The sequence below is a fragment of the Fistularia commersonii genome, chromosome 3 (assembly GCF_037954325.1).
Source record: "Fistularia commersonii isolate RoL2024-O1a breed Wild chromosome 3, RoL_Fcom_v1.0, whole genome shotgun sequence".
Taxonomy (NCBI): domain Eukaryota; kingdom Metazoa; phylum Chordata; class Actinopteri; order Syngnathiformes; family Fistulariidae; genus Fistularia; species Fistularia commersonii.
Window position 1 is genome coordinate 5,638,181 of NC_141286.1, and position 16,966 is coordinate 5,655,146.

The following is a 16,966-nucleotide window of genomic DNA, read 5'->3' on the forward strand; positions in this document are numbered from 1 at the left end:
ATATGAACACCACTCCGAAAATGAAATCTGAATGAAGATTATCTTGAAGTATCAATTAGCCTCTGCACATATGGGATCGGTAGCTCTCAGGTTGCTTCTCAAAAGAGGGTATTTCAACAGCTGCTTGAAAAAAAAAACCTCTCTGTTTCCATGTGACGGAAAAGCTACAACTTTTCTCTTTAAATTGCGTTGCTGAATATATTAGGCGCAGATCACCTTTAGCCACGTCTCAGCAGAGAGACAGTTTGATTTGTTTCCAGGGCAAAGACAGAGATTTCCTAGGTTGCTCTTCTTAAACGAATCATATTTATTTGAGAGATAATTTAGTTGCGTTGTTTCTGTGCTGCTTAAAAAAAAAAAGTTTAATATTACTGGCTGATGTTTTTCAAGACTATCACTTTTCATTTTTCAAGTCGACACACAAAGCAATTTGCAAATGTAAACAAACATTCTCAATTAATTTCAGATTTAATTTTTTTTTTTCCCTTGGCAATAACCCATTACTTGAAGAAATTTTGCACATTCTAAAGCCTCCTCTGTCAACATCCAGGTAAACATCTTTGTTTGTGAAGTTGGATTACACACGTGTCGCTCCACTGTGCACTAAAATTATCATTTGGGACGGTGGAATAACAGAAATAAACCATCATATAACAAGACAGCAAACACTGATGACTAAAAATATATTTATTGTATACTGCTCAAAAAAATAAAGGGAACACTTGAACAACACAATGTAACTCCAAGTCAATCACACTTCTGTGAAATCATAGTGTCCACTCAGGAAGCAACACAGATTCATTTTGACTTGTTTTAAGGACATTACATCAAAGTTGGATCAGCCTGGAGTTTGTTTTTACACTTTAATTTTGAGTGTGATTCCTAATCCAGACCTCCATGGGTTGATACAATTGATTTCCATTGATCATTTTTGTGTGATTTTGTTGTCAGCTCATTCAACTGTGTAAAGAGCAAAGTATTTCATAAGAATATTTCATTCATTTAGATCTAGGATGTGTTTTTTAAGTATTCCCTTTATTTTTTTGAGCAGTGTATATTGATAATCTAAGTGATCATGTTGCTGTATTCCCTGTTGGAAAAGGGGCAGTATCTCTAAATATTAACAGATATCAAATATTATTTTTAAGTCATTTTCAAGGCCTTTTTTTAATCTATTGAAATGAAAAGACGAGTCAACCTTAAGGGCATCAGTCAGCTCCTTCAGAATAGTTCTGGTCAGCCTGTTGCCATTCAGCGCCAGGGTCTCCAGGTGAGGCAGGGAAGCCAGCATGGGCAGGAGCAGCTGGAAGGCCTCGTCGGTCAGCTCTGTGAAGCCCAGCTCTAAGCTGACCAGGGTGGAGGCGTGGCGCTGTAGGTGCGCACACAGACGCTCCATGTCTCGAGCTGCCAGAGGGATACCTGACAGATCCAACGCCCCGCTGGAGGGGGGCGCCGACAGCACCGCCTTCAGACTGCAGACAGAGAAGAAAACAAAAATGCCCTTCATTTGTCTTGCTCCAGGGGTTTTGTCCAAACCTTGCTCACATTTCTATAGGAAAACAACATCGCCACTTCCAATTAATTGCAATGCAATGTGATACAGCCCCCATGTTTTTCTCTGGTGTCCCAATTCAGCCACTTCCTGAGCTTTTTTGGAGCCTGAGCCTAATGTGGAGCCATTTGGGTGTTTCATCCAGCAACAAAGAGAATCTCATTACTAAAAAAAAACACTGGTGCAAAAGAAACAACAACTTTATCCTGTGCCAGAGAGGGACTAGGAAAAGATCCGCTATGTCAGGGACGACAGTGATGCATGGAAGATTTGACAAAAATGTGAACCAAATAAAAAAGTAAAAAAAAAAAAATATAGGGACTGACGAAGGACCTAGGGAGCTAGATTGTCCCGCAACTCAGGTTAACACAATGCTTCCATCTTTTATTGAGTCTTAAAATGATTTTTTGATTCACTTCTAGCTGGAGGTCAAGTCAAGTAAGACTTGATTGGTATGGTACCAAATCACAACACAGATGTCTCATGACTGAGCAGGCCTGGAAAACACTCTTTACAGATTAACAGTAACTCGACATTCAACCCATCAGCAAGCACTTGGCGACAGAGGTGAGGAAAGATTGTCTTTTTGCCAGGCAGAAACCCTGGACGGATCCAAGCTCTATGTGGAGGGCCTTCTGTCTCGACTGAAAGAATGCAACAGAAAGCAAGGGTGTGATGGAGACAGATACCCCTCGGCAACAGATGTAATCCAACTAATGCTGGGCTTACACCTATGGATTTTCATAGCTGCGGACTAAAAACTGAAAATCGTAGGGAAATTTTAGTTTTCCTGGAGTGTTATTGGTGTTGCAGTGCTCTCCCATCTCGTATTTTATAATGTGGTAATCTGATCAGTCTTTTCAGCCTTAATGGTCATGTAACACAAACAACAACCAATAGATGAACTCTAACAAAACCGGAAACCTGCTAAAAAAACAATCGATCAGAGCGATATTACCGGCAGAGATGGTATTTGTTGGCGGTATGGATGAACGGGAATGGCAAAGGATATCCATATAGATATGGACCGTCCAGACAGAGGAGGAGGAGATACATCTCCAATATATCATGAATGGAGAAGGTAAAGCGACGGACTGAAATAGCAGAGGCTCTGCAAATACCTGATGAAAACGTTACACGTTGGGAAAAAATTACTGAATGAATCTAGTTGTAGTCTTGTAAATAGTGACACTGTAAGATTCACAGTCTTTGTACAATCCCAGCCTGAAACTAGGCAGCGACTAAAACCCCTAAAAACTTGTCTTTAGATGTGACCAGGTGTGAGGTGACAGAGTCTCCAAGAGTCTTTTCCAAATATTCTCAAAGTCCTCTGATGTATGGGTAGCTTAAACAACAAAAAAAGGCCAACGATACAAGCCGTGCCAAAAGTGTGAAAAGGTGTTATTCGGTGCGGTGGCCTCTGTCAACACCACCCAACCCTATTTGGGCATGTGGATTAAGGAAATTAAATTTGGTGTAAGCTTTTAATCCATGGTCTAGTACAAAACCCTTTAAATATCGACTCATCTTGTTGGAAAATGGAGTTCAGCTCCGTGACAGACAACGGTGTGTTTCTTTGTGTCGATGAGATGGAAGCTGGTCATGAACAAAGTTTCAAAAAGTTCAGAGAAGATGTTTTTCACAAAAAAAAAAACTCTTAAGAGTGTCTGTGAAGGTTCTCGGTCCCCCAGGTCAAAAGTCTTACAACTCCAAAGACTTTCACTCTAGATGACAAATAACTTTTGTTTTGCTTAGCATGCAGAAGTAAGGCTGGTGGTTCCATTCCTGGCTCCTCCTGCCTGCGTTCTGAAGGTTTTTTGGACACTGAATCTCGAGCTGCTCCCGATGGCCTTGTTAGCATCTTGCTGTCGCAAATGTATGAATGGGTAAAGGCTTTCTCGTGTTAAGTGCTCTAAAAAACCCCAAGGGGTGAAAGTGCATTATTCGGAATACAGACATTTTTTTCCTGCCATTTCATGCTTGACTTCATACAGTTATAAGTAAAATTCCAATAGTGTGCTTGATAACAGCAACAGACTCATCTCCATGACAACTGCGTTGACTATAGCTGCTGATGAAGGGATACAATGTTGCTGTGCGTCAAAGAAAAACTAAAAATTCAACTGTGGACTTGAACGTTTATATTTTTATACTACTTTTTTTGTTGGTATTATGTCAAATAAAATGGTAGAACTGCATTTTGATGACTTTGAGTAAAATAAAGAAAATGCATTGCTGATGAGCGTCAACCAGTGGAAGCACGTATGTGATGAACCATACTGAGGAGGATTTCATGTAGAGACAGAACAGTACAACAAGTTCACACTACAGAATATGTACAGATATTAACAGAACACTTGGGAACGCTGCAGCTAAAAGGAGCTCTGGGGACACAACAACAGAGTGACTCTCGGGAGATTTAGGGATTAAGACACTGATGTTTGGGAAATGAAAAATATACAAGGAGCAAAAACTCTCAAAGCTATACCCTCCTTCCACATGCTCTCAGCTAAATATAAACCCAGCGGGGCATCGGGATTTAGAGAAGTTTTAAATGAGCTGAGCACAAAGGCTAATCTGAGGGCTCTGGTCCCATAAATACAGAAAAAAATAGAATTGAGAAGTTCCTTTTTTTTTGTGAAAACAATACTTATAATCTCATGAGAGCCAACGCTAATTATCACCCACCAATATCTTCAATACGCCAGTGAAGGTTTAGGATACACTCACAAAGCAGCTCATTTAGGATTAACCCGGCAGCTGTAAATCTGCTCCCCCAGCGTCTGTACATTGACGGAACATGGGCTGCAGCAAAGACCCCCAGCTCAGATCAGAATATTGTTATTTAACTAACTGGTGTGCATGATCTATTCTATTCTATTCTATTCTATTCTATTCTATTCTATTCTATTCTATTCTATTCTGTGATCATGTGGTCTCCTAGTTTACTATATTTGGGATTTTTCAACTCCAAATCATTTATTTTTAAGTAATTACCGGCAGTTGAAATGATTGTAGGTAAATAGCAGTGTTGATGTGGTGTAATCCTTTATAACACAATCATTGCTATGTAATTTAAAAGTCATTAGTTAAAGATAATACATGTAATTTGAAAACAAGCCGCGCCTTGGACTGCGCACGACAAACCATGAGGGATAACATCTATCAAACAGTACCCAGATGATTAAACTTCTGCTACAGGCTGTTCGTTTGTTCCGAAAGCCTGTTTGGACAAATTCCTGTAAAATTATAGGTATATTGGTATATAGGTATTATTGGACAATGCTTGCCAGACAATAGACGATTTTTTCTCTGATGAGGAAAAATATTTACTGTGTAAAAAATCAAGTAACAAGTGGGGAAATTGTCTCACCAGAAAAAATGCATTATGAATAATTTTCAGAATCGGCCTTCGAAGAATTCAAGGACGAGTCGCTTCCACATTGGCTTCGACTGAAAGATCTATCATCCAAGGGTCGTTCTTTTATACAGTTTCGGTCCACCAAAGAGGAACTGCAGTTGTAAGTAATAAAAGGAAGGATGAGTGAAATTCCAACTCGGTAGCATGGTGGCTTACATCGGTCATTCTCCCATGGCCTTGTAGGAACACTTATATTCTAGTAAAACCTCAGCTTTCGCCTCTGCTCCGAGTCAATGAGCGTTCAGGCCCGGCCAGCGTCGTTCTTGCCTTTCAGAAAAAGGAACTTGCAGTACGGAAGCTATTACTCAGAGTGATAATTTTACATCGAATTATGGGCCAACTCTGGAGCTCCTCCGTGAGTTGCAGCTCATTATTTATCTGCCTGGATTTAATTTTATGGTTTTGAGTTCGCTCTTATTCTTCTAAAAACATTTCCAATTGCACTATATTTGGCTACCTTTCAACATCCATGCTGCGCTAATTGCTCTGTATTTAATTGCAGAGCCCGTTTTCTATAGTTGATGAACAAAGTGGAGCAAAAATCTTATGCGACCATAGAACATTATGTTTTGCTCAGTAGTAAATGACATAATAGTGCTGTAATGAAAAGAATTAAAGGAGTTTTAAGTTGGGGAAGTGAATAAAACTCTGAATGAGTGATAACTGTGCAGTGTGATTGGATCTTTTCATCCCGCTAAGTGGGGCCAGAACCCTAGTAATAAATACACACAGGAATGGCTGTCACACAAAATAGAACAGGTCCATAATTTAATTCACTATTTCACCTGTATCTTAAATTTTATCACTGTAAATTTTGACCTTTCACTCTCAGCATATTAAACCCCCACCCCTTAGAGCTTTGTGTAAAACGTAAGCATGGCTTTTTTGAGATACGGTAGCTTTGACTTTGACCTGTGACATCTAGTCACTTCATCCTTCCGAGCAAAGGACATACATAGAATTTCCCTTGAGACATCCTGCCCAGCTCAAGGCCAATGAAAACACAGCAACTCCATTGTGACCATTTTCAGCAGAGATGTAAATAAAGAAACCGTTTTCACTACCGTGTTTGCATTTTCAGCACACATTCTTTTTCGATAATTAGGCTGATAGAAGTTGGTAACTACAAAATAATTTCATAAATCTCATCACAATCGCAACCTCGACACGGGTAGGTGATACAGAAAGCAACAGTTAATGTTATATTGGAAAAGAGATATAATAATGTACCATAAAACAATAAAAAATGATGGTATCAGGGTTGTCACAATATACCAATGTATGACTATCTGACATTTTAATGTTGTACTTCAATTTTGTATTACTTTTTTTTTTCCTAAACATTGTCACAACAAACTATTGGGCACTTGAGCTGCTAAAAGCTCCATGGTGCCAACCATTCATTTTCTAAACTTGCCTGTTGCCAAAAACCAGAAATGCACTCATAATATTTATTATTTATCATTACCTGCACTGAGAACATAGTATATTTATTTCTGATTGGTGTGTCTTTAAGCACTTGGCGAAAAATTCTGGGCCAGTTTTCAGAAACTCACTGGAAAGTGAAGCATTAAAAAAATGAAAAAGATCATACTTTTGCCCCCCAAAATGCAGCTTTTTTATTTTTGCAAAACACTAACAAACATGAAAGAATTTTTATTTTTTTATTTCACAGTGTGTGTTTGAGAGCTCCCAAATATGCATTTGCGTCTCTGTCTATCCATCCATCCATCCATCTCAGGGGTGGGCAACTATTTTGGCTGACGGGCCACATTTCTTATTTAATCTTTATGCGTGGGCCAACTACCGGTAGGTATCAAGTTAATTGAACAAAATGAAAATTGCAATTGAAATATAAATATTTTGGGATTTTAATTCAACTTTAAAATAGTTCATGATTTTATAAATGTGCCGACATTGTTTTGTATGCAATCATCTGTTCAAAACTAAACAAAAGGAAAAAAAGTGAGTTTCTGACTTCAATATTGATTGGAAATTCTTTGAAAAATATTTAAAGAAAACAGTTTGGCGGGCCGGGTAAGAAAGAGAAATGGGCCGAATGTGGCCCGCAGGCTGTAAAATGCCCAGGTCTGATCTTTCTGTTACAGCCAATCTGTAATATATCAACAATCGTTGCAACTCATTTTCAATAATTTGAATGTATTTTTGTAGCAGTTCATACAAAGTAATACAGTTTGGCAGCAAATAATATCAAAATCTGAATTAATCTATTTTAATCTAAATTAAAATGAACAACCAAGTCTTATTTCTAACAAATCATTTCTCTCATAGACCGCAGAGGTTGAGGACCATTTTCGAAAAGGTGACACCTGTTGTTATACATGTTGCGCCGACGTATCGATGACTGTGGAAAAACGACGACTCGTGAGTTAATAGCAATGAACTGTAAAATCCCCTACCAGCCTCGCTACCCCTGACTGTCTGGGAAATGGTCTCAAGCCACCCTCCAGGGAGGTCTTTGCAGTTTCTGCAGCGGCCCATTTCCTCCTCTCTCTGCGAAAGTGTGCTAATTAGTTAACACAGCTGGTGTGCGGCCATGCCCTCGCCTCTCCATTACATGTGGTTTTTAGATGAGACTGATCTAATCGTAACGGCTCATGTTCTCCACCCATACATGGCCGCGCCTCCCCAGTCCAAACCCGGTTCCATCTGTCTGGGCTCCGCCTTGTTTTTCCTCGTCTGAGCAGGAAACACGTACATTTAGGGTTCGCATGAGTCAAGACAGCGAAATTAGGTACGACTGAACCTGCGCTCATTCTCCCATTCTTTGTTAGCTGGACGGGGCGAATCTTCCCGAATGTCTTTCCCATGCCTCGGCTCTCCCTTGTCGGCCTCGGGCTGCGGTATTTAGCGTTTCTTTCTGACAACATTTTGCCCCGCTCATTTTAAAGCAACAAACAAAAAGAGGCACGACCACTTGTGTGCAAATACGGAGCAGATGAGAAGCTGAGAGAGCTCATGATGTGCTTGGCTCCAGACCAGAATCCCACGCAGCAGAATGAAGCACACACCCACGCCTCAAGCAGAGGTCGCTGAACGCCAGCTTTCTGTGACCAAACACTGATGTCATTCAAACACATTTTTTTTTTTAAGCTTCAACTTTTTAGATTTGCAACACGGTGCAGTAATTCGCTTCACGTAGGCTTTAGCGATGGGGCTTGATTTATGCACCGTGAAGTGCTGAGACCAAAATTCCATTCTCCACGCTTATCTCAAAACATAGGAGACGTGGTTCTGCCTTGGTGGCTTTGGCCACGGTGGCCCTGCTTTCAGTGCAGTAAGATTATTTAAAAAAAAGCAAAATATTAAGAGCTGATCGTATTATAAAATGAACACTCGGAAAAATGGTATTGCTTCATAACACTTGTTCATCAAGTGAGGCCAACAGATGAGAGAAAATGCTGCCGTTAGAAACTTCCTGTAGTTGTTCAATACTGCTTTGAGGGAGTACAAGCACTCTTGGGATACAAGCAAACACAAGGGTCACAACAAGAAGGTCCCCGGTTTGATTCTGATTGGAGTCCTCCCTGGAGTTTGTATGTTCTCCCCATTTCTGTGTGGGTTTCCTCTAGGTTCTCCGGTTTGGAGTCCAAAAACATGCAGCAGGGGAGAAATTTGGAGACCCATATTTCTTCGGCCATGTGATCGACCGACGATTCGGTCCAGGGTGAACCCTACCTCTCGCCCAATTACAGCTGGGATCGGCTCCAGCATCCCCATGACCCTGAATGCAGTCTAATTGGTAAGGATAATGGTTGCAGCGAGCACCGTTACCAGAGATGCAAAAAAGAAATCCTCTAACCTTTAAATTATTCGGATGGGACGGGTCGATAGTTAGACTGGGTAGAGGTGCTACTGCGGCATACAAATATTTGTTGCCATCAGCTGAGACAAACCAACTGTAATAGTTGATTCAAACTGCTTCCTAGATGTGGCTGCATTGCTGAATCCCAAGCTGATTTCCCCACAGGGTCAAAAGGGACAACATGAGTACGTACTGTCTGCTCTCCAGAAAGCAAATAGCATTTACCGCTACTAGATATCCTCGGTGATATTCTATTAACCAGAAAACAACGTGGAGGTGAAACTAAAAACGTTTATAATGTCTAGCCTATTCAAATAGGCCTTTTCTTGTGAACTGGTATAAGGCATAATGAGGGAGCGGGTAATTCACAGACCAGGGTTCTTACTATACAAACATTTTGTTGGCTTTCTGTCTGAGTCCTCTCCACAAACTGAACCTCCCTGATTTCCATCTTAAACTAACCCGTATGAGTTGATATAACCGTAACTCTACCAAAGTGATTTCACACCTGAGAAACAGCAGATTCTTTTTGCTTGACCCCTATTTCCTCTGTCAGTTTGTGTGAAAAAAATATTAGTGTAGTTGTCCCTTTCCATTTTTTTTCTGATAATGGGATAAGACGCATGACATCACAGTGGAAATTTGGACAGTTTAGGATTAAATCGCATCTCCCAAACTCTCAAAGCATTCTCCAACTGAGTTATGATGTGACTCTCGCCACCACCCATATTGTGAAGAGTGTAGTTGCCACGGAAAATGCTTTTCTGATTTTTATTGGCATTGTTTCTTCAGCGGGGTCATAAAATCCAGTAGTTTAAGGCTGTTGTCATCGCACATATTTTCAGTCGGATCATCCGAATCAGATGTCCTAATAGCCAGAACTAAGGAATGAAGTTATGTACTCAAACTTGAGGATTGTATTTGGACTAACCTGACACAATCCTATTTTGTTAGTCGTCGGCAGCTCCTCCATGTAATTTATATGCTACTTTTTTTTCTCATCTCATCACCTCTGTATTTCACACCTATCTCTATATCACCTATCGTCTTACTGACTTTTTTGCTCTTACGTGCCCTCTTGCTGCCTGCCCGCTCTCCCCTCAGAGATCATTTATCACCCAGTCAGCTGATACATGAGCGCAGAAGAACCCACTGCCTCTTCTTCCCTCCACTGTTCTTGTGACAGCAAAGGTGAGAACCCCCCTCCCCCCACTGTTCTTTTTCCCCGTGTTATAATAAAAGGAGCGTACAGGTTGTTACCGTCTGCTGAACTGGAGGAACATTTTTGATTAGAGATGCGAGGGAACGGGGTTAATGTGAAACGCTGATACCACTGCAATCAGTTTGCGAACATGGCCTTGCAAAAATCACACGCCATTAAGGGCAGTTTCCGAGTAACACTCGGAATCACCGCAACGTATGAAAAAGACAACCAAAACGGGGTGAGAAAATGAGCTTATGGAGTGTTTAGGTGGTAGAACCATCAATGAAAGCTTGACTATTCACGACAGGGACCAGCTGCTACATCATTTCCTAAACAAACGCCAACATCAACGGACTCCAGTCATCCGGTGGAATTTTTCACATTTGAAGCTTTTATTTCTTTAATTCATGTGTTTGAAGATGAATATCGTAAGCTACATTTCAATGTTTTGCGATTCAATTTTCAATACGCTACACTGGAGCTATTTTTAATAATATATGTAAAGCACGTGAACCTTGCCTGATATGCAGAGATGCCTATTTTATAAACACATTAGCTATAAAAACTGGTGTCTTCAGACCCACAAGTCGTAAGTCATCATTGCTCACACATTTATGATAAGTTTTTGACAAAGTATGACTTGCTTAAGGTGAGGGATGCTATGAATTTTGCTTATTTTTAGTAGTTTTACTCCTTATTTTGAAGGTTAGCCTAACCTGTGGCACTGTGACAATGTGGCTGCGAAGATGCTGCGACTCTGGCAGAATCATGGATTTTAGAGACTCACTGCTTTGTGTTGTTGAGGCAGGCACAGATTCCAATCCCACTATAAAATGTGCCTGGTAACATTTTGGGGATTAGATGCAACTGTGTTGGCACTTTTCATCCAAAAACAGTAGCTCAAAGCAACTCTGAGCCATTAGTGCGGTGTTTGCTGAAGGCTGAGAGAGCTGATTAGGTCAGATTAGACTGGGCTTGCAGGAGGTTGCTGTTAAAAAGGGACTAATTTAACCAAAAAATAGATTAAAATTAAAAAGACAAAACAACGGAGCAAAAACTCGCCTATTTTTTTGGCTCCTGGCACATCTTTTTATTTTGCATTCAAACTGCAACATTACTCTGAGTTGTGCACCTTCATATTGACACATATGTATACATCTTTGAGTATTTATGGTTTTGTATATACTGTATGCATGTACATATGTATGCATCAAACAAATGAAACTAGTAATGACCCTTTCATGAATTTGGAATTTCGCTCGGGCACGCTCAAGAGAAAAGAGAAAAACAATTCTTTAACAAGTTGCTGAAATTGGCTTTGTGGACTATCTTGAGCAACTGAGTGTTTCGAATGTTATCTTTTGGCATTTTGATGGACAAAAGACAAAAATCCGGCACCACTGTGTTAAGAAAGGCAGAGGTGCCTCGGGCTGATACCACCTCTATTTCTACTGTGCAGTATCTCACGGCCTAGACAAGAGGTATTTATCTGCTTCGGAGTGAACTTTCCCTTTGGGGACACGGGAATCATTACGACAGGGTTTGATTGAGGAGAGGTAGTGACTATAAACCACGAAATAAAAGAGCAAATCTGACAGACTTGCACAACACGATCTCTTTAAAAGCAGCCAATTTCTGCCTGCTATTCATAGGCAATAGAGCCACTTTTTAGAAATAACATGCTAAAGTGAGTAGTATTAAACCAATACAATACAAAGAAGACTGAGGGAGTTAACTTTGGCTCAGTTATCCAGCGACATAATACACTAAGAACAATGGAGAATAGCACCATACAAAAGTGTCTTTATGTGTGTCAGCAGCAGCAGCAGCAGCAGCAGGGCCCAGTGGGTTTATACAATTATTCACAACGCACCGAGAGGTCAGCGGTCCACTGGGAATAAACATGAGTCACAGTGAGAGGCAAACTGATGACCGTGTTGTCGGGCCGGAGATGGAAAATGCAAAACACCAGAGCACATTATGCCCGCATTTAAAAAAATTAATGTATTTGAAATCTGTGAGGTTGGTGAGGTTACATGTCAGTCACTGTATAGTTGGAGCTTTTAGCTGCCAGATGCTAAAAATTAAAGAGACGCGTGGTTTAGAATTTTTTTTTTTGATAAACATGAATGGACAGTCATTTTCTTATACACCAGTGAAATTTAAAGAACACATAATCCGAATGAATCACGTTTCCACTGAAATCTCCCATTGGCTATGACGTTCACAGTATTGCCTGTGAATCCTCCATAATCTCATAATCTCATATATGTTGAGAAATGGGAGCTTTATTGTTTTCTCTTCACTCGCCTCCCCCCGTCTTCGATGAACAGTTATTGTAAAACCAGCAACAGCCTTTAGAGAAGCCTGACTTGTACAGCCCAGTGAGGGAAAGCTAGGGGGAGGGCAGGGAAGGAGATTCAGAGGATTTAGTCAGGAGGTTGGAATCAAACCATTAAAAAAAGACAGAGCGAGAGGATCAGAATACTTTTCCAGATGAGCATTAGAACTGAATTATCCTCAGTTTGAATACATACTGCAATGATATTAAAAGACTAATGTTCACCTTCCCACTCTAAATATTCATGACAACTGAGAAGGTTTGGGGAAAAAAAAACAACCAAAACTGAGAGATGGCTGAAGTCAAGCAAGTGGGACTGAAAAAGGAAAGAGTCAATCCGAGGATGAATACTGAGAGAGTCATTACTTTTCGGTATAATAACAGAGGTCCGTCAGGTCAATTGTATGCATTTCTTTCCTTTTTAATTCGCAGAAAAGGTGATATTAGTGGTGGGACGAGAAACATCATTGGATGGGAGGGTAAAATTCATCACAGAGAAAGAGGAGAAACAACACTGTATCTGACCAGAGTCAAATAGGCAACAAGTGAGGCATTGGGAGGATCTGAAATGGATGTCGGACCATTGTTCAGAACACTTTCAGATGAATGAGTTCTGCCATCTATTAGCCAGAAGAAATTATTATGACAAAAAAAAAAAAAGCCACAACCTTGCATTGACGTCTGAGGCGTTCAAATGCATTTGCAGCTGCTGAATGCATCCTTGAATAAGCACAGCAGTTGGGGGGGGCGTTCCAGCCTCTGACTTCAAAATCAAGGGCGACAGAAATTCACATATGTGGTCGATAGAGGCTATTTTTAATTTGTATGGGATTTCTGGTTGAAACCACGTTATGATGCCCAGGTTTGGAACACATTTAGACTATAAAGGTTTACAATGGGATGATCTATCTATAATATATTCATGATTTCTGATTTTTTAAGCTGCTTGATTGCATGTAAACCCCAAACTCCTACTATAAACATCTTATAACCGATGGTATATTTAAAAATATATATATATCTATATATATATTATGCATACACAACATCCACCCACATATATTTATATATGTATGTATATATATACGTATACGTATATGTATAACAAAAAGTGGCCCAATCACACTAATTGCTGTTTGGTGTTGGCTATCCAATGTGCTGTTTATAAATGAATCTTTCTCAGAATCTAATTTCTTTAGAAGTCACTTTAGAAATTGGATCAACAAATTATAACGGTAGCTACTTTATGAGCTCCAGCACACAGTCGCCTAACAAAATGTCCACATAGGAAATGTTCATACTCGGCACTGAGTGTATGTGAATGTTAGAGAATGCAATTAGGTTATCGCCCCTGCTGTTGACACACAATAACTATCACCGCCATAACGAAACTGTTAATTTCTCTTAACAGACAGACACGTCTCTTTACGGCACACTTGCAAACGATACATGTTATCCTGTAAAATTTGCTTGCTATTGTATCAACATCAATCGCTAAAAAAAAAACAACTGAAAAATCATGGCTTAGTTTAAGCTTTGCAGGTCACCAGGCTTGAAACACACAAACCAAGCTGCAAGGCGCTAACTTGGCAATCGGGGAACTGCTTGGGGTACAGTGTCCTTCCGATTGGAGGGACGCACCACCCGATTGACCGAAAACATGATCAACGGGAAAAAATTTGCCGTGAACTATGAGTTCCTGTAGGTCAGGGGTCGGCAACCCGCGGCTCTTTCATCTTTACACTGAGGCTCTGAGTGGCTTGGGAAAATAAATTATAAATATTTAATTGAAGTGTATTTCATTTGTGTTAATTCCTTTTTTTAACTTTTAGTTCTAAGTTGGAAGATTATTGTGATCTTGTAATATTACGTAAAATTGTATTTATCATTTTTTGCCGCTCTAAATAACGTCACACCGGCGAAAGTCGGTATACCCGCCAGCTGGTAAAGTCCTGATTTGCAGATGCTGTGCGCAGAAGTTCAGGAGCAGAAGTCCTATAAACCAGGTAAAATAAATATTTATGAAGATATTTTGCACATATTTATTTTTTATTGTTTACTGACCCAGTGATTTTTTTCCCGATTTATTTTTGAAATTCAGGTCAAGGCTCCGCTACACGCTTTGAAAGCCCAAAGCTCAAAATGAGTTCATTACATAAATAAGATTTAATTTTCTCCATAATACTTTGTGAATTTCAGAAGCAACACACCTCACACTTGTTTATACAAAGTGTGAAAGGTAATAAAAAGCAATACATACAGTGGTACCTTTATTTTAGACGTCAAAAAGTAATTGCGGCTCCCAGTGTTTTCTTTTCCGTGGAAACCGGGTCCAAATGGCTCTTTGGGTGTTAAGGGTTGCCGACCCCTGGAATAGGTTGACAAGCCCATAAAGGGAACATCCCTCAAAAAACAGTCACTGTCAGATATGAGAGCTCATATCTTTAAATATATTTCTAATATTTTTAGGCCCTATGCTTATTTTAACCGATGACATTATATTACATGTTTTTCCACTCCCACACGTTAAAAAAATGAATGTACAGATTTATATTTCAAGTGACAATCCATCCGGTCTGTTAGGTTTGCCGGTGAGACGCTGAGGAAGCCGAAAGGCTCAGACGCTCTGAGTCAACACTCTGCTTCTCTCTGCTGGCTGTCAGCACACAGGTGGGAGGCAGCCAATTTATCCGTGGGAGTGGCGGCTGTGGCGAGCCAGTCGGCAGGTGGCAGACATGCTGGCAGAAAGCGAGACAGAAGGGCATAGAGACGTTCTGACGGACGCCAGGGCAGAGACGTGATCCGGCAGGCAGCGAAGCATCATCTCGAGTTAAGGAGGGACAAATAAGAACTGGATGAATTGCGCGTCTCCTGGATTTGTCATGGCAAACAATATTACGGTCAAGCGAGACCACAGCGCCGCCCCCGTTATTTCCTCTCCACAGACAATAAAAAAAAAAAAAGACTTCTATAAAAAGCAGAAAGACTAAAGAGCTGGAGGAGAGTTTTGTTTGATCCCCATTTGTCCGTCAACAGCGTGCTGGTGCTGTTTTTAGGCCTGCCGGATACTGTAATTATGCCGAAACTATGATGAACATTGCACACTATAAACAGGCAGGGGACATCTGGACTGCCCTCATTTTCATATTAATTATTCCGTTGTAAATTAAAGTGCTGGCATTTGGTGGTGGTGGTGGTGTTTTTTATAACAGATCCACATCAAATCCTGCCATCTCAGAGCTCCCCTCATCAATTTGCAGAGCTAAAATTGATTTTAATGATCACTTGTAAAGCTCAGCCCATCCCAGGCTGCAGGTGAGCGCTGCCGGGCCGCAGGCTAAAAATCCAAAGGTAATAATCTTCTTTACAATCAAGGCCTCTTCACTACCGGAGCAACTACTCAATCACATGTTAAAACCCACTGCATCTATGTCATGTTTTTTTTTCATTAGTCCTCTTAATCTGTACTACAAAATCTTTTACTGTATTTATTTCCCCTTATATGATGTAATATGTCTTTGCTCAATAACTGAAATGCCTCAATTTTTGAGTTATGTGACATAAAAGGTGTTACTTTGAGGGGATTCTCTTTAAGCTCTCTAGAGGTACTTTATGAGCGTCTGGCTTTGCTGTTATCGCGTGACAGACTTAAACCGAATCCCGTATCTCTGATTAGCTCGTGAACCAGGATACGAAATTCAGTTCGGGAGCTGATGGAGACAAAACGAAGCGGAAGGGAGAGTGACTACAATTCCCAACGAAAGCGGGTCCCCTGATGTTTGATGCACATATTAAATGGCAACAGTTATTGGGACACATAACGGCTATAGCAGCTGTGTAATAGCTGCTATTGCCGTTATGTGTCCCAGTTGCTCTAGAAATACATATTTTTATATATATATAGATATACATATCTATATATATATAAAAGCATATATATATGTGTGTGTGTATATGTGTGTATGTACAAATATCATGTATGTTCAAACCAACTCATAATGACCTTGAGAAGTTTAACTGGATTTACTGGTAAAACTCTGAATCAAAGTTTGTTCAAACATATGTTATTCCTTAATAGGTGTTACAATTTGACAGATAACTTTACATTTTATATACTATACAAATTAAATCTGTGAAGTTTTGTACGTTTCCCCGAAGTTTTGTTTTATTTATCTTGCATTGGCAGAGCAGTACAGCCTCCATTAGTCAAACAGGGTCTAAAGGTTGTGCTGTTGCTAAATTGGATCATGCTACCAAAGCCAGTAAGGGTATTTTCAAATCGGGTCAAGGTCTTAAGTTCCTGGCTCTGGAACATCAGACTGGTTCCTCAATATCCCCTCTAAAGGGATGATATCCAACCAGTCTGTGTTTTCCAAAGAAGGCAAGAGGATGCTTCGGCTGTAAGGGGTACGGGAGTTAATGTCAAGAGCCATCTGGCCCAGTGAGAGATGTGTTTATATTCTAGGGCAAAACACAATCCTAGTCGATGTTTTGGGTGCTGGGCCGTCTCTTTTCAGGGATTCTGTTGCTATTCTAGGATCTTGGACAGGTTCTCAAGGCACAGCTGGGTAGAGGTGAGTCCTGTTTGAAGACTTAAGGATTAAACTGGCAGGAGGTCTTCT

At 40.3% G+C, this 16,966-nt stretch overlaps 1 protein-coding gene across 1 annotated transcript in view; it reads right to left on the reverse strand.

Moving 5' to 3' along the window:
- Positions 1-16,966, reverse strand: part of lrrc75a (leucine rich repeat containing 75A) — a 60,153-nt gene that overhangs the window by 5,949 nt on the left and 37,238 nt on the right. Inside the window, exon 4 of the mRNA XM_086142459.1 lies at positions 1,199-1,472. Within this exon, the coding sequence (XP_085998585.1) occupies positions 1,199-1,472 (274 nt within the window). The remainder of the gene's footprint in view (positions 1-1,198; positions 1,473-16,966) is intronic.